This window comes from Lutra lutra, chromosome 4 (assembly GCF_902655055.1).
Source record: "Lutra lutra chromosome 4, mLutLut1.2, whole genome shotgun sequence".
Taxonomy (NCBI): Eukaryota; Metazoa; Chordata; class Mammalia; order Carnivora; family Mustelidae; genus Lutra; species Lutra lutra.
Genome location: NC_062281.1, coordinates 169,291,064 through 169,309,251, shown reverse-complemented (window position 1 = coordinate 169,309,251; position 18,188 = coordinate 169,291,064). Strand labels below are relative to the sequence as shown.

General features: G+C 54.4%; 1 protein-coding gene across 1 annotated transcript in view; it reads right to left on the bottom strand.

Annotated features, from left to right (window-relative positions):
• Window positions 1–14,975, bottom strand: part of GRIK3 (glutamate ionotropic receptor kainate type subunit 3) — a 224,100-nt gene extending 209,125 nt beyond the window's left edge. The window contains 1 exon segment of the mRNA XM_047728335.1: window positions 14,506–14,975. Within this exon segment, the coding sequence (XP_047584291.1) occupies window positions 14,506–14,620 (115 nt within the window). The 5' untranslated portion in view covers window positions 14,621–14,975.
• Between the last annotated feature and the right edge of the window lie 3,213 nt (window positions 14,976–18,188).

Sequence of the window (18,188 nt, the reverse complement as noted above, 5' to 3'; positions counted from 1 at the left end):
TCAGGCTCAAAGGCTGTCTGCCCTCTCCAGCCTCTGGAGGAGATGGATGCCTGTGCTGACGGATCGCTCCAATGGATTAGGTAGATAAAGAAATTGATTATTCCATAAATCATTGTCTCCATGAAAAAAATCCCAATTTTTTAAGAAAGAAAATATTATAAATCTGCCCAAGCCCCCATGAGGGCAAGTGTAGCCATTTCAACTTAATTGTTTGAGAGCTTCTTCGCTACAGTCCCCGAAGCTACCGGCTCCCAATCGAGATGTTCCTTCCCAAACTCCACAAATGGCCATATCATGTCATGGACGAGATGGATTTACATTGCAGCAGCAAGAATCTGAATCAGCCAGAAAGAAAAGCCTTTCTTTGGAGACAAAAATGGGATGCCAACCCCTACCCCTATCTCTCCTCCCTACTTATACATGCACCTGTCCCATCTAGAAAAGTTGAAGGTTCTGCTCTGACATGAGACAGAAAACTGGCCAAAATGAACCTTGAGTGGGTATCTGAGAATGGGGTGTGACAGCTCAGGAGCAAAGGAAGTCTCAGAACAATGGAAGGGGTAACATGCTTTCGAAGGAGCAAGGCGAGCAGGAGCATGGGCATGAACGTTGCAAGGGAAAAGACGTGGCTTCCCAGCTGGCTCTGCTGTGTGACTTTTAACTTGTTCCTTCTACTCTCTGAGCCTTACAGCTCCTCCCCAGCACCCAGGAGAGTGAGGAAGATCTTAGTGTGGGGCTCTGGTCTGCACTCCACGTATCTTCATTTTCAAGGAACCAGAGCCATCCCTGAAAGTCACCTACATGGACTTACCAAGAGGCCAACGAGTTACCACCAGGTCCAGGGAGGCTGCCTCCCACCCTCAGACCCTCCACAACCCCCTTCCCCATGCACGCCACAGCCCACGGAGTGGGCGCTCCATAAATATTTGGTGAATCAATGAGTCAGCCCAGAGTCCATGTGAAAACAGCAGGAAATAAACACTAAATTACAAACAGCATAAAAATAGCCGCATTTTCAAAGCAAATTTTTCTGATTCTGTGAATCCAAGCAGGAGGAGGGGGGAAAAAACCCTCATCCCCTCCATCCCTTCTCACTGAGATCTCTCCGGCCAGGGCCTGAAAGTAGTCCTGTTCTGCAAACACCTTAGCCCATGTCCCCTCTGCCTAATCCACATCAATCTGCTCTGACTGAAAGGGGCCATCTTGCCTCCTCGGAACCCATTGGCTTAAATGCCGCTCCTTGTTCAGAGGCATGTGCCAATTCCTCTGACTCTGTCACTCAGATATTCTCAGAATCCTGTGCCCTTGGGCTTCTAGGCCAGGTGTTCCAGCCAGCTCCCAGCATCTCAGTGACTGACAAAAGGTTCCCTTTCTTTGAGGCAGGTGGAGGCCACTCCCGGAGTGCCTTTCCTGTCTAGGAGAGACCTCTGTCACTACCCAGCCCCATTGCCAGGCTTCTCAGACACATCCAGGTGGCAGAGCACCTGGGACTTGTGGGGTTCTTTGGGGAAAACCATGAAGCTGTGACACGTTTAATTCCCATCACCTGAGCGAGGAGTAATTTTATTTACTAGCAGAAAATGTGGCTCTATTATAGGTATGCAGGGTTCCACAACTCAGAAAATAATAACACACAAAATACTTTTAAGGAATCACATTTAGCAGGATAAAAATACATAACACAAGCCTGCTTACCAAATGCAATGTGAAAGCTGACGCTGACAAGCTGAGCAAAGACGCTTGGTATCAGGTGTGATCTTTGACAATAGAATGTTCACTCGTTTTGTCATCTGCTGCTGCTCCCTAGCAGACAAGCCGTACAAGGCACCAAAGGCTTAGGAACAATTTATGTTGGGGGTGGGGGGAGGAGGGAGAAAATTCTATCTGTCCTCTTCATTTTCTTTTACTGTGAATTACTTGATTTAAATGACCACAAATAATCATTCTTACTAGCCTACTGTGTGCCTGCTAAACATCTCAGTCTGGTTTATGAACACCAGAGTCCTAGAGGAATAGCATTTGGAAAAAGAATGCCTGTTTAGCAAGACCTGACAACAACCACATCACCCCTGCTAGGAGAGTCAGTGGGAGATGACACCCACTCCATACCCCAGAGCCTGACTGCTCTCCATGGTGCTGAACCCAGAGGTTAGGGGTGATCTTAAATCTCCTGGTCTCTTGGGGAACTACATAGGGTGTATCAATTACCTAAGAGCCTTTCTAAACACAGATGAATCTGGTTTCGTATTTCCCCCTCAATGTGGAAAAATGTTTCGTAGGTCTGTTTCTCAGCACTGGAAAAACCGAGTCTCTATCTCAAGACTGCAAATTTAAAGCTTCAAATGTGTGCATGCCTATGTGCATGTGTGCGTGTGTGTGAGATAGGAACAGGGATGGAGTTTTCTCAATAGACTTGGGGGTCAGAGACCCATGTTTTCATCTGATTCTCCTATGGCTCCCCAAGGGATGAGGCACAAAGCATGTCCCTCTTTCAGTCCTCAGTTTCCCAATCTATGATAGGAAAGAGTAAAAACAGGTCCTATACTCTTCTAGCTCCAACACTTGGGGACCCCCTCTTTGTGTTCTGGATTTCCATGAACTCAGAGACTGTCAACAGGATGACCTTGCCTGGCCTTCTTCAACACTGAAAGATTTCCTGGAGCCAGAAGAGGATACAAGGCTCAGCCTCTCTTGCAACAAGCCAGGGATTCAATCTCTCTGCTCAGCTCTCCCCAGCCCTCCGTCCCCATGGACCAGCCATAATTCAGCTAAACCTGAGAGTTCACCCATATTTTATTTACTGATTTGATGTTATGAGACAAGTAAAACAGACGGCTGTCACCTCTATTAAACTGGGCAGGAAAAATGGCCATGTAGGCAACAGGCTCTTTCTGCTCATAATGTGTCATCTGTTTCCTTGGGGAAGGAAGCAAGAAAGGGGAGGGCATGGCCTCAGGGGAGAGCCCAGTGCTGTGCAGCGCAAGAGGGGAAGCCCAGGGCTCTAGCGCAAACCTGGCCCAGCCTCACTCTCGGCTACACAAATATGGCAGACCCATCGGCCCAGTCTGCCAGGAACTGGGAGCACCACGGAAGTCTTCAGTTTCCCACTGACACAAAGGAAAGTCACTACAGTTACTCTTTGGGCTCATTCGGATAAAGAATGGCTGTTGAGCCACACCTTGGGAAGTGTATACTAGAGAAACAAACCTTCAAGTGGTCATTTCTTCTAAGTACACAAACATATACATGTGTACACACTCACACTCCCAAGAACCCAGATGCCGCACATCCCCGGGCCCAGGCTGACTGTCTATATAGCCTGAATCTCCAGGTCAACTATTAACACCTCTGCTTTAACAGAGCTGACAAGGAGACCTATTATCCACACACACACCCTAGCAGGAGGAGGTGACGTGGTGAGACAGAAAACGGAGAGGCCTGATTCTGCCTGCCAGCCATCCAGAGTGACCTGCCTGGTTAAGGACAAACAGCAGAAGTTCCCTTTCTTGGCTCACTGTCCAGAGGGAGCAGGAAAGATGCTGAGGGGCTAGTGGGGAAGAGGGACAGGTGAGGCCGTGAGCTCTTCTTCAGTTTCTCCTTGAAAGAGGAGTTTTGTGTCTCTCTCAAGAGGAGAATCATGATGATACAAACCAGACAATGGATGTAAAGACCAGTCTAGGCCTGGGGAAAAGAAGGACCTGCCCCTCTAAATAGTCCAGTTCTGCCCAAGCTAACTACGTGGAAAAAGTCTTAGCGTAGAGGGTGCTGAATTAGCATGTCAGGACACCAAAGACTTCACTAGAACTTTGACTTAGTAGAAGAATCGAATGATGTCTTTCACACAATCCTGCTGACCAGATGGAAAAGGTGTGGAGCTGAATATCAGAGCAGGTGGGTGAACTTCTGTTCAAATGACTGTATCCACCCATGCGTTCATCTACTCAACAAATAGTTGTTAGTCATGTACTAACTAGAGACACTGGATAAAGTTGGGAATAAGCCATCTGGGTCCCTCTTGTATAGTAAATGCTATGACAAGGGAATGTAGGGTGCTGTGGGGACCCACAGAAGTGGGCAGGAGTCAAGAAAAGCTTCCTGCAGGAAGAGACACATTTGCTGAAATCTGAAGGATGACTAGGAGTTGCTTGGAAAGAACAGCAAAAGTAGAGGCCCAGGGTGGGAAGGAAGGCACAGTGACCCCTGAAGACCTGGGTGCTCGGTAGAGTGGAGCAGAGAGTGTGGGTGAGGCAAGGAGAGACAGAGTCTAAGTCTGCCAACCAGAGCAGGAGATGAAGGATCTGAAAGCAAAAAGCAAGCTAGTGGGGTTTTGAAGCTGGTTAAAGTATAGGATAGTGGCCCAAAGATCATTGAATTAAGCCAACAGACTCTGACATTGGTCATACCCTGCCTGGCGTGTTGCTGGCAGACACAACTGAAGGGAGGGCAGGTGGGTTCATCCCAGGTTCCAACGGCACAGAGCGGAAAGGGAGCCACAAAAGCTGTACCGCCCAGAGCACAGGATTCTAGCCCCAACAGTAGTGTAGGCCCACAACCACTCAGCCTCTCCCCCACCACAGACCTCTGGGGTGGGAGGACGAAGAGGGTGAAATTCATGTCTACCTTCCGAGGGTGGAGGGGCCAGAATGGGCTTTGGTGGTCCAGAAACAACAAGTGAGAATAACTGCCTGAAGGTTCAATGATAGGATTTACCAAGGATAAATGACAGGTCCTGCCTTTAGGCTCCAAAGATCAACTGCCAAAGGGGAGATGAGAGAAGTCATAGATCAGCAGCGATGCCTGTGCAGAAGACCAGGTGATCTCAAGAGACCACCAGCTCAGCATAACTGGGCAAGGCGGAATAACTACCGAGAGGTTGGAGATGGTGGTCCGGATCGTACAAGGAGACGTGGCAGCCGAGACCCCAGGAAGCGGTGCACTCACTGGGTGCAACTCACAGGCAGCACCATGGATAGCTCTCAACACCTCGGAGGAAGAACGGAACATCTTTTTTGGGGGAAGAACGAAGACTTTTTTTTTTTTTTTTTTTTTTTTTAGAACTGAGCATCTTCAATTTGGAAAATTTTAATTTGGAGAAATGCCTTTACATTTCCATAGGGTTGCATGGTGGGACAGGGAGCAAACACAAACCAGAATCAGTGGGCATGGGGATCGTAACATAAGATTAATGGACAGCATTTGTTAAGTGTTCACCATGGCTGTGGTCTAAACACTGTATAGCATTAACTCATTTAAGCCTTGCAACAACCCTGTGAGGCAGATGCTATTATTATTGTTGTTGTTATTTTATCATTACTATGAGAGATTAATTTGCCCAAGATCACCCGGGGCAGGTGGATGTGATGGAGGCAGGTTTTGAAGTCAGGGGCTGGCAGATTCCAGAACTGGCGAACTGACCCACAATACTGGACTGTGAAAGTGCACGGACAACTTCTCTGGTGCCAGGCAGATTCAGTCTCACAACGACCCCATGAGGTCAAATCTATTGTTATCCGCATTTGTCAGGTGAGGAAAGCTAAGGCCAAGAAGTTAAGTGACTTACCCAAAGTGTCAAGAGTCTGGAGGACAAAGAGGGTTTAAACTCAGACAGGTGGATCTCCGAACCTACACTCTCAACATCCAAGTTCTGTGGCCTTCCCCAGAACTGCGGGGAGATGAATTTTAGGGGGAAACTTGCAACAAAGATGATAATCAACCAAAACATTTGCAGTCAGGAACAAAACAGAGTCTGAAGTAGTGAGCTTCCTGTCTCAGGTGGTATTCAATAGAGACCAGAGATCCACCTGTAAGGAGGGGGTCCTGCAGTGACTTACAACAGTGGTCCTCACAGGGTAGGCCACAGATGAGCATCATCAGCATTATCTGGGGCCCTGTTAAAAATGTAAAATTCCAGGCCTCCCCCAGACCCACCCAATCAGAAGCTCTGCAGGTGGGGCCCAGCGATTTGGATTTTAACGAGCACTCCAGGTGATTTTGATGCATGCTGATGTTTGAGAACCAGAGGCCTAGAATGACCCCTGGGGTCCTTTTCAGCCTCAATCCTGTGGTTCTCCACCACCGACAGGAAATGTGATGCTGTGATGCCGTGGAGCCCTGGGAAGTCCTTGGCTCCCTGCTTCTGCTTTTCTGCCCAATTGGGCAGGCTTTTTGGAATAGCATATTTCAGTTCTGCAAAGCAGATGCAGGAAGGCTTTGCACAAGTCCCCCTCGTTCCCATATTTAAAGAGCTCATCCCTGCAGTTGTTCTGAGAACTCTATAAACCCCCTTCCATCAGCAGCCTGTCTACATCCGTCCCTTTAATAGCTCAAGACTTAATTGTCTCCTATGGATTGGAACCCTCTTCACACAAACTAGAATCTTAGCTCCTTCTCGCTCCCTTTTTTCCCCTGCCTTCCTTAGCCACCATTCAGCATGGCACCAAAGGATTTGGAGTCGAAGCTGCCACTCCCCCCGGATCTCACTCCATCTCATTATCTCCGATCTGTATGATCACCATGGGGACTCTCTCCTCCCCGGCTCTTGCCGTGGCCTCATTACCTGATGTCTCCCCGCAGAGACAGCAGTGTCTATCCCCTGACGTCCAGCCTTCAGCCGCAGACCCTCTCTGGGCTGCACCCACCTGCCCAAGACGCGCGATGGGACTTCATCTCCAAGAAAGATGGATCAGGACTCCCCGGGGTCAATTCCTACAGAGCATCCCACAACCAGGGTCTTCTCAACACTGAACACATGCAAAATGCATTTCAACGAAAAAGATGCAAATATGCCCATGGGCTGCAGGTATGTGATAAATAGCAGGCCAGGAGGAGTCTGGGAGCTAACATGCAGAAGCATCCTGAAGGGCACCTCTTTCTCTCTCTCTCCCTAATGCCGTGGATAATGGTCACAGGCAGCCAGATCCTACCATTTCCGCTGTGGGACACACAGGTGTGCAGGCAGTGGGTAAATGCCATGTACTGAGCTGAACGGAGTACTGGGCACCAGGGTTAGCCCCAAGGCAGAGGGTACATAAGCCTCAGAGCTCATAGTCTGAAGGCAGAGACATGGCCCCCACCCTGAGAGGATCCTTTCTCTCCTAACATTTATTAAACATCAGGCACCGTGCAAACAGCTTTAGACACTTTATCTTCGTTAATCCTCACACTAAGTCTGGGAAGATGATACTGTAAGGTTCCACCATATGAAATTTTTGCAGGTCAAAAACATCTGAATACGGTTCTGCCTAATAGTAGTATTTCTACCTCGTAGAGGAAGAAACGGAGGCTCCGGGGTCACATGACTTGCCCAACGTCACAAGGCGCAGACATGTCAGACTCACAGCCTAACTCAGATCCACCACATTTTGCCAAACCCCAGATGCACCCTGATGTTTTGAGGGGCCAAGAAAGAAAAAAATCCTGTACGTGATCCCAGTTACAACATGGGACACACAGTGATTTCAGGGAAGTGAGAAGGTGGAGGCGGGAAGTCCATCTTAGAACCAACAAAATATATTATCTGACTCCAAAACAACTCATCCCGCCTCTTGGTAGTGATGGTGGGAGAGGCGCCCTTCCACCCTTTGGGGCAGCTTCTTGTCCAATGGGGGAGGCAGGACACTCATGCCCAGGAGAAAGCCCTAGACACACCCACAAGCCTAACCCCAGCCAAGGCCGGTCAGCCCTGGTAAACAAGGCAGAGAGATCCAAGGAAGCAAGGCAGAGAACGTGGCAGAGTGACCTTTGGGGAGAGGAGACTGCCAGGCTTATAGTCAGAGGCAGGGGGACCCCAGACATAACTCCAAAGGAAATAAAACCAGGTGGGGAGGGGGGGTTGCTGAGCTGCTCTGGGTCATGGCTGCTATAGAATGGGGCCAAAGGTTAACAAAAGCAAGATCAGAAGGACCTGTGGTCCTCAAACCCAACACCTTGGGCCTCCACCCAGTCTCCACAACATTTCAGCAAGGGCCCCCTCTTGTGGTCAGGGGCCCTGGCCCAGGGTCACTATGTGAGAGCCTGCTGAAATTCTACCCCCAGCCTGCTCACTCACCTCCCCCTCATCCAGGCCCTGTGCTGCTGTCACACCCGGTGAACACCAGCAAGAACAAAAACCAATCTTTGGGCAACATTTAAGCTCTTCTGCAAAGACGTCCTACCTCTCTGACTCTGGGAGGCAGATGGTATCATCCCCATTTTACAGATGGGGAAAACCAGGTCCTGGGAAATAACATGACCCATCTGCTTGTGCCTGTTTCAAACCTGTCACCTCTCCAGGGGCTCTCAGCAGTGCAGTTTTCCCCCACTTTCAGAACCACTCCGTCCCTGGTGGTCACCATCACCCCAGTCTCCCTGCATCCCCCAGGAAGAAGGAACATGGTGGACGAGAAAGGTAAATTTGAATTTGCCTTTGCTCTTGTAGAGGTGGCCTGGGAGAAGGGCTGCACCCAGGTGCCCACACCCGGCCCAGAGAATCTGGGAGAGAGCTCAGGTTCCAGAACCCAGTGTCAGTGGGCCTGCCCCGCATTCTGTCCACTGGTCTCAATTCCTGGCAAGCGAGCTCTATCTAGAAGGTCGGAATGTGACTCTTGCTTAAATAAAATCAAATGACCATAAAACCTATTAGCCTGGAAAGGATGTTGGAAGGGGGAGGGGTTGGGATTGGGGAGGGTAAAGGGAGGTGAGGGGAAAAGGAAGAACAAAGAACAATTCACCGACCACCTGCTCTTGTCAGCTCACTGGCTGAAGGATGGAGGTGGGGGGAAACACAGCCATGGGGCCCTTTCCGCAAGGCTCTGAAGATGTCTGTGAGGACAGCCTGGTGGCTGCCAAGGGGGTGAGTAGGCAGGAGTCCCCAGAGCAGAGGGATTCCTATGGCAGGGGTTGGGGGGGGGACAGCCATCCCCAAGGGAAAGGCCATCCTTCATTTCAGGCTTGAACTGGAGCATTGGACAGAGTCCAGAAGCCCAAACAAGTGGGATGGAGTCCATATGAGTGTGTTGGTGGGAGGGGTGGCAAAGACCACCCATCCTTTCCTCTAGATGAAGCGAATCTGCCACACGGCCATCCGCAAAGACAGCGGGACTCTGCAAACCAGCACTGGCAGGGTTAAATGTCGCAGAATCCACACAGCCCTCTCCAACACCAGGCCAGACAGAGCCCAGCCCTACGAGGCCACATGCAGCACCCAGAGCCATGGGGACTGGGGAGCTCCGTTCAGCACCTCTGCCACCTGGTGCTTTCATACTTCCAATCATACAGTCAGACACACAGGACCTGGAGTCAGGCTGCCGGGGGTTCCCATCCTGCGTCTCTCTCTCTCTCTGGACCTGTGATCTCGGGCAAGTAAGTAAGCAACTTTGCCAAGCTTAGTTTCCTCATCTGCAAAAAGGAAACAATACCTGCGGGGCAGCGAAGGCTAAGTAAGATGGGGGAGCGGGGGGGTGGGGTGGCGGGGGGGGGACACTGCAGCAGCTGCATTTACTGAATGCTTATTATCCCCCCGCATGCTGGTCAGCGTTTGGAACCCCACGGTACCTGGAACCTTGTAAGTGCTCTGTAAACCGCGGCCCTCGTTTTGTCCCTGTTGTGTGTGATGCGATGTTGCTCCAGTCCCAGGTGGGGTCCCAGGCAGGAGACACACACAGATACCTCAACACAGGCACACTGCCCCCTGGTGCTGCTGAGGGGGAATTGGCACCTGGGAGAAGGGCTACTCCAGCCCAGGAGCCCCCGACGCTGTGTGCACCTGGCCCTAGGGCCCCTCCATCCATGCAGAGCTCCAGTCCAGTCACACCAGCATCAGGAGGACAAACCCTGCTCCTGGAACTTCACTCCTTGTTGTTGCTGGGCAGGGCCTGGAGCACTCCAGGCTCTTCTCTGCTGCTGCTGCTGCTGCTGCTGCCCAAACGGAGCCCTGGCTCTAGTTTCTCCACTGTCCCTCTAGAGAGTCTGGAGCAAACAAGGCGGGCCTCAGGCTTGAGCCCCAGGAGGCAGGGGCAGCTGTCTGTCACGGGATGGAGGAAGTGTGGCCTCAGCAGATCATAAACAAACCGAGTTGCTGAGCACAACTGAGTCTCCTCCCAAAAGGGCACCCCAAGCAGCCTCGGGCCACCTCCCCTGTATATGGTCTTGGAGCCCAGCCCCAAGAGAAGGGAGACTTCTAACGTCCACAGGAGACTCTGTGCTTCTTCCTTGTTGGGGGGGGGCTTTGTTTCCTAGAGCCGAAACACAGAGAGTCTGTGGAACACGGGGACTCAGGGAGGCTCACAAGCCCCAGCAAGGATCCTAAAAGCAGCTAAGCAGCCTTGCCTTCCTGAAGGGGTGGGGGACAAAGAGCTTCCCCTCAAAGCCCTTTCAAAATAGCACAGCGAGCTGGACTTCTGAAGTCAGCTGTCATGCCAGCAACAGGGGGATGCCAGTGACCTTGGAAGAGCCCAGGCAGGACACAATGCCTGACTCACCCTGCATAAGCCACCTCCAAAAACCCCAGATCATCCTGATGTCGAAAGACTGTTTAGCGCAGTGCGAGGCAGGCATCAAGAAGAAATTAAACTCCAGCTTGGAGGAGGAGGGAAGCCCGGGCTGACAGGAGCTGCTGGGCTAGAAAGTAGAGGCAGAAATTCCTCAAGTTAATGCTTTCCAAGGCCCCTCGGGCCACTCCCAGGTCTTGTCTGAAGCTATTTACTTCCAGGGGGGAAAGCCCTATTGATCTTCATTCAGCTCCTGTCTGCTCCTACAAGGCGGTAATGTCTCGGCGCATCACCAGTCACAGTAAGAAATTCCTCATTGTTTTACACACGGCTCCCAAACTCAGGAGATGAACGTTCAGGACCATGTGGGTGAACTGATCACAGAAGATGCGGACAGTGGACGGGGCTGGTGGGGGGATCTCTGGGGGATGGGATCTCATTCCCCAGGGACAGACTGCTACGCTTGGCCACTGGGCTCCCCAGCCCAGGCTTGGGGCTCGAGGCTCATCTGTCTTGCTCTGTCTGTGGATACTCGGACATTCCCGGGTTGAGCCAGCCCTTCCCTGCCACCCACACCCCCAACACATACATCTGCTTTATGTCTCTGCAGTCACTTGGCTCTGAACCTCCCCCTGCCTCGCTAGAAAGCATCATCATCCACTAGAGCTTCCCAGCTGCTGCCTCCACTGTCTGGTTCCCTTTTCAAGTCCCAAGCTGGCCCTCGATCCTACAGTGTGCATATAACACAAGGGAGCCTTAGGGAACCACGAAACCTACAATGTCACGGGCAAGGCAGTCCCCACCAGTCTGCTGTCAGAGGTACTTCAAAGCCGCAGAATATCTCAAACTGTCACAGCCAACCCAACGGGTAACAGATGAGGAAACTGAGGCTTGAGGCTGGGGAGAATAGTGTGATTTGACCAAAATGGCTTAGTAAATGGAAGAAGACAGAGCAGGAAACCCAGGCCTCCTAGCTCCCACCCTAGGGCCCCTCCACTTCAGCTTCTAGGTCACGTAACCAGGAGATCCAGATTCCCACGTGAGGTCAGTAAAGCCCGTCTGGCTGAGAGGACCCGTGCATTAAACTGCTTTCCATGAGTTAAGACCAGAATCCATCTCAACAATAATAACGATGATAACAGTAATAATAAAATGCTGAACAATATGCCTTGAAAACCTTCAATGAGCAACACTTGATAATCACACGCAGATACATCTTCCACATATTCATAAAAAATAATCAATGATCATTTTTTCCCGCAGACTACAATCCAATTACTCTCTCTCCCTCGCTCTCTCCCTCGCTCTCCTTTGTTACTTGCAAACCATCCAAGCAATCAATGCCTTGACCTCTCCCTCTGATAGACACAATTACAAAAAGACAGAGCAATGCAATTCATCTATTCAAGATGGATTGTTTGAACACTCTGTCACACTGCTGAGCTATCCATCTCCTTGTCTAAGAGGAAATTTCAGCCCCCAAAAAACGGCACAAAGAGAGGGGCGGGTATGCTGCTCCCCAGCCCAGAGAGCCCCTCAGACACCTGCAGGAAAACCCACTTCCAGGCTGGTGTTCAGGGATGCCTGCCTGCTGGAGGGCTCAGCTCCAAGCACAGGGGGCTCAGGCACCCGTCTGGGGAACCAGAAGCACCCAGCATGCTCCGGAGTCCAAGTTCCAGAACCTCAATTCCTGCAGCCCCAGCCAGAACCCTGGAATCCCAGGAGTGGATCAGAAAAGGAAGGATGGTGTCAGACCCAGCCAAGGTGGTGTGTTTGGGTTTCGGCATACAATTGTGTGTGTGTGTGTGTGTGTGTGTATGCGTGCAAGCACTGTGTCCACACGCAAGCACCATGTCCACTATGAATCCCTGGCTCCAGCTAAGGCTCCAGCCTAGGCTCAGAATGATGGGAGTTGAGCTCCCCAGGAAGCTCCAGAGAAGCCCAGAGGCCTTAGAGCCTTCCCATCCTCCGTCCAAGCTGGCACAGCGCCGGCGGTCACGTTTGGCATCTGCACAGCACCCCAGTCCTCGGGCTGGGAATCAAATGGGGCAGGGCTCTCAGATATAAATGGCTTGGGCCGACACGCTAATTAATCCTGGGGCTTAATACGAAGAAGATTAGAAGAGAGGAGGGCTTTGCCATCTTAATTGCATTATTACAAGCTGAACCCAAGAAAGGGCAGGCAGGCTGGGGCTTCCCCTCAGAGCAGGGAGGAGCCCCCAGTGCAAGTCAATTTCACAGTAAGAGGGGGCAGGTAAGGATACATCATTCTGCCCCTCCTTGGCTCATCCTTAGGGGCTGTCCTCATCTGCTCCTGACTTCCCTGGTCCTCAAAAGACCTCCATCCCTGAGGCAGGGCTACAGCATAGCCAGCTCCCCTCACTCCCCTGCAGAGGGAAGAACCACGGAAGAGGAACCTGCAATGCGTGGGATGGGCACACAGCACCTTTTGGTCTCCCCTCCCTCCTCCCAAGGGCACCCAAAAAACAGGGAAGGAAGGATGGAATAAAAGAAGTGTTGGCCCACTACTAAGGGACTGCTTGCCCCTGGAATGATGACCAGACTGGGAACTGGAGAAGGCAAAAGAACTGAAACAGAGGACGGTGTTTTTGTTTGTTTTGATTTTGGGTTTTTTTTTTTTTTTTTTTTTTTGGCTTGCAAGAGCAGCCTGAACTGCAAAGGGTTAAGCCTGACCGTGAGGGTTGTCCCCAGAGCCCCGTGCCTGGACTCCTCTGCCTCGGGGGGTTGGATTTGAGTGAGTCTGCCAGTCCCGTAGGCATGGATTGAAAGACCCCGGCGTGGGCAGCGCTTGGGAACTGCTCTGAACCCCCATCCCGATGTTGAGTTCAAGAGATTGTGGGGCCCAAGAGCAAGCCACGAAGACAGACCCCCACCCACAGATTCCTGACCACCTCCTAGGAAAACCTCAAATACCGAAGCCAAGCCCCACCTTGGTTCCCTGCACCCCCTCACGCCTCTAGCAGTCCGCGCGCAGAGAAGAGCCACAAGGGAAGAAGGTGGCCCTGGCTCAGCAGAGCTCAGCCCGCCCGGGGCCAGAAGCTGGTGGTGGCGCCTCGAGAACCCAGGCGGTCCAAGTGTCCGGCCTGGCGGCGGGCGCAGGCCCTGCGTGGCCGAGGCTCCCGCGTGGCCAGGCCGGGCCCAGCCCTGGCGGGCGGGGGCCTCGCACCCGGAGGGCCCCCCGCACGGCCCCCCGCACTGCCCAGAGCGCTGCCTACAGGGCGCCTGGGGCGGCCACAACAAAGTTAAAGCCCCGAGTAAGAGAAGAGAGCGGAGACGCCGAAGCCCGGGAAAGCCGCGCGCAGCCCTGCCAGCCGCCGCCAGCTGCGGAGGGATTTCGGCTAACTTTCAAAGCAGCTCGCATCCCTCCCGCCGCCTTCCCCGCCGCGGCGGGTAGGCTCGGTCGCTCCCTTCCCCCAGCCGCGGGCGACCGTAGGAGCGACCGGCGGGGGGCTGTCCCTACTCCGCCCCAAGCTATCTGGCCGGATGGGGCCCCCGAGGACGTGGGCGGCCGCCGGGAGAGGAAACCCAATGCCCCCGTCCTGCGAAGCCATCGCCCGTGTCCCCGCCGTGGCCGCTGGAGCCGTGTCCCCGGTGGGGGCGAGGGGTCTGCGGGGAGCCAGAAGGCAAGAGAAGTTGGTGCCTTCCCCAGGGTTCCCGCTCCGCGGGGAACCCGGGTCCCAGAACTCGGTCTGCGGCCGGTCGTGCTGGCAGTAGCGGGGGAATGCGCCCGCCACTCGCGTTGGGGCTGGAACGCTTCGCTACTCTCAGCCGGGTCTGGCCTCTCACTAGCGCGCCAAGGGCCCCTCGCCCGCCTCGGCCCGGCCGCCTCCTCCCCCACTAAGTAAGGCCCCGTGACCCTGGCTTTGGAACTTTGTCCTCACCGGGATGAGCTGCCGGTGGTCACCTGGCCCCGGCTGCCCCGAGAGGTTGGGAAAAGCTCTTGGGATCGCGTTCATTGGCCCCCCCATTTCCGCCCCCGCCCGGTCGCACGAGACCCGCGGCTCCGGGGAGCCCTTACCGATCCGGATGACGTGGGGCATCCCGCGCGAGTCCGGGATCCAGAAGGCGCACACGAGGAGCCCGGCCCAGTATTCCCAAACCAGACTCCGGAGGCGCCGCCAGGGAGCGGTCATCGTTGGGCGCCGCCGAGCGTGCCCGGGGCGCGGCCGTGGCGGGCTCCCTGGGGCGGCAGCTCTAGGCGCGGGCGCGCAGCAGCCCCCGAGGCGCCGCCTGGCCCAGCTGCCCGGCTCCGGAGCGCCGCTGCGAGTGGGGGGCGCCCCGCGGCGCCGCGCGCATCTTACTGGGGGGCCGCCCCGCCGGCGCCCGCCCCGCCCGGCTGCCGCCCACGGGCCGCCCGCGAGCGAGGCTCCTGGGCTCTGCCCGGGCTCCGCTCGGACTCCGCTCCGGCTCGCTTCGGCTCGGCTCCCGCGCGGGCTCCCACCTGCCCTGGCTGCCCGGCGCTGGCGGGCGGGCTGCACGCCTCTCCGGCCGCTCCTCCTCCAGCCGCCGCCAATGCTATCGCCCGGGCTCGCACAAAGCCCCGGAGTGGAGTTGCACGCGCGCACACACTCCCTCCCAGCCCCCTCCCCGCGCCCTGCCTCCCGCCTCCCGCGCCGCCCGCCGCCCGCGCTCCCTCCGCGCACTCCCCCGCGCACACACACTTCACACTCACGCCCGCCGAGGCGTACACTCGCGCGCTCACACCTGCGCAGGGGGCGGGGAAGGGGACCCTGGACCCGGTTTAGGGGGACGCCCGGAGAACGAGGACTCTCCTCGCTTCCCAGATGTCCCCATCCGCCCTGCCGCCCCCAGTCCCTTCATCTGCGAGGGCACGGAGCCTGGAAGCCGGGCGTGGAGCAAGAGAGCTGGCACCGTGAGCTGGGCGACGTCGGCAGCCTAGCGGCCCGACCAGCTGGAGGAGACGCGCCCGCCGGAGCAGAGGGACGCGGAGCCCGCCGTCTGCGGAGTCTCTCTTCCCAGCTCCCACGCAGCGGGCGCAGGCTGGACGGCGGCAGCGGGAGACCGACCCGGGAAGCGGTTGCCCTTCTGAAGCCCAGCCCTCGGGGAGGCACAGTTGGGGCTGGGGCTCCGGGGAGACAGATTTCGAAGAGAACTGTGCACTCTGGGCTAGGGGAGCTGCAGGATCTGGTACGGGTGGGACTGCCCAGGCCAGATCCTCTGCCGATGAAGGCAGGACTTGACCTCGCACTGCAGCCACAGACAGGGCTTTCGGAGGAAAACGGCTAAATCCTTGGACTCGGAGGGCATCTGAGATGCACCCTGGTACTTCCCATCCGTCTTTCCCCTACTATGCAGAAAGGGCTAACTAGCTCCCTTCGTCTTTACCCCCTGAGAAAAGAATAAAGAGAAACTGTCATTTCCGTGAGATGGAGCAAGACCCACGGGGAGCAAACTAGAAAGGGTTAAAAAGGGAAAAAAAAAAAAAAAAACCTTGTTTATTAGCAATAATAAATTTTTTTTTCAAGTGGCGCTGGGTGTCGAGGGAAAGGAAGGGCTGTGAAGCGAATCTGGAGCAGGAGGCTGGGAATTACGCAGTTAGGCGAGTTTAATGACCTTTTTGACAGAGACAAAGCGGGGCGATACAGTAGATAAATAAACGGATCTGTCACCGGGCAGCGGCTAGGCTGTGTGTGAATTTATTTTTCTCATTTAAATAATTTGATCTATTCCATCATTCCCAATCTCTCCCATTTGCCAGCTGTCTGGTAAGAGCGTGTCCCCCAACATCTGAAAAGCGAATCTTTAATTTTCTTACAAATAGCCCATCAGTCCAGCTTTATTCTGGCTATTAATTTCCCCGTCTTAACTTTCCCTTGCTTTCTGGAAGTAAGGGACGTTGGCATTGTGTGGCGATGTGAACATTCCAGCGTGGCCAATCCTGCCCATTGGAAGGGGACTCCTTCCCACCTGATGAGGGAGGCAGCTCTGGTGGTGGGAGGAGGATTTCCCTGGGGCTCTTGTGAGAAGGGAAAGAGGTGTACAGGTCTTGAGGCCATCCTTAAAGCCACCTTCTTTGCCAGACCTGGGCCTTCCTCACCCGTCAGCAGGAGCCACTGGTTCCCCCAAGCAGCCACTGGAAAATGTTGCCCAAGAGACCAGAAGGAAGGCCATGCAGACCAGAGCCAGAGAAGTGGCAGCTGCCACCTCTTGGTGGAGAGTAATGGGCCCCAGTGGGCACCAGCAAGGAGGAAGCACATGAGAAGCGAGCAGAGGGCCCCACCTTCCAGGACAAAGCCGGGGGAGCCTCTTCATTGAAGATGGGACACCCCATCCTCATCACTTGGGTTAGTTGTTCCAAGGAACCAAAAAATCCTGGCTCTTCTCTAAGGAAGGAGGAGATCCAAGTGTCCTAATGGGGGATGGGAATGGGGATTGGCAGGATCTGAACTTAAGGCAAGGGACGGAGGGCTCACAGAGCACCACCAACAGCGCCCCAGGATGGGTAGGGGTTGGGTAGGAGGGGAGAGCCTGGATGCTAGTTCTGTCTGTTTGTCCTGCAAGCAGCCTGTTGCCAGGAAAGGGGTAGGGAGCAGGGAAGAAGTGGCCTGGGGGGAAACTGCCCAAGCAGAAGGGGAGAGAGGGGACGTAGGGGAATGGGCAGATCTGCTCCCTAGATTAGAAGCCAGTGAAAGGCCAGTGGGAGGGAGGGAGGGATGAAAGCTGGGGAGCAGGAGAAGGAGCAGCCTCCAAGAAAACCAACACCAGAGAGGGACTAGAGAAGTCAATGGATAAAGGCAGAGGGGGAATCTGAGGACACCAGGGCATGATGTGCCCCTGGCCCCTGCGGGACCCTCCCTTGCCCCTCGACTGGTCCAGGGAAGGAGCAGGAGCTGGGCCTCACTCCTGCCGCATCCCAGAGTGGGCGGGTGTTAGCCAGCGAGCTCTGCGGAGGGAGGCTTCCCTCTGCTGCCACGTTGGCTGCGGTGGGAAACAGCCTCCAGCTGCAGAGGCTGTAGGGCTAATTCAATGGGGCCCACACCCCATTGGGAGCCCTGGGCTTAGAGGGAAGTCGGCTGTCCCTGACCCAGAGCTGGGCCTTATTGTAGACCTAGCTGCAAGCCCTTTGGTACCACGGTGGTCTTCCCAAACTGACAGCAGCCGGCTCCCTTCCGGTCTGGGAAAGGGTGGGTTGCATTATAACAACAGAAACAACAGCAATGGTAATCATGACTGCTAGTATTTATTACATGTCTTCTATATTCCAGACTACGTACTCACGCAACATACCTTACGTTTGTGCATCGCTCCATCTAACCCTGTCCGCAGCCTGGCAGGTTAGAATCCTTGTGATGTTTGCATTTTTCAGTGAAGACTCAGCCTCAGGAAGGTTAAGAGGTCCAAAGTCACACAGCTAGTATGTGACTTCCTTCTTCGCCCTTCCTCTCTCCTCCCTTCCTCCCTCCCTCCCTTTCTTCCTTCTTCCCTTCCCCCTTCTTCCTTCCCTCCCCTCTACCTTCCTCCCTCTCTTCCCTCCTCCCTTCTATCTCCCTCCTGCTCCCTCCTTCCTCCTTCCTCTCCTCCTCTCTTCCTCTTCCCTTCTCCCTCCCTTCCTCCTTCCCCTCTTCCTTCCTCCCTTCCTCCCTCCCCCCCTTTTCCACCTTCCTCCTTCCTTCTTTTTTCCCTCCCCCCTCCTTCCTTCCTCCCTTCTTTCCTTCTTTCTTGTCTCCTTCCGCCTTCCTT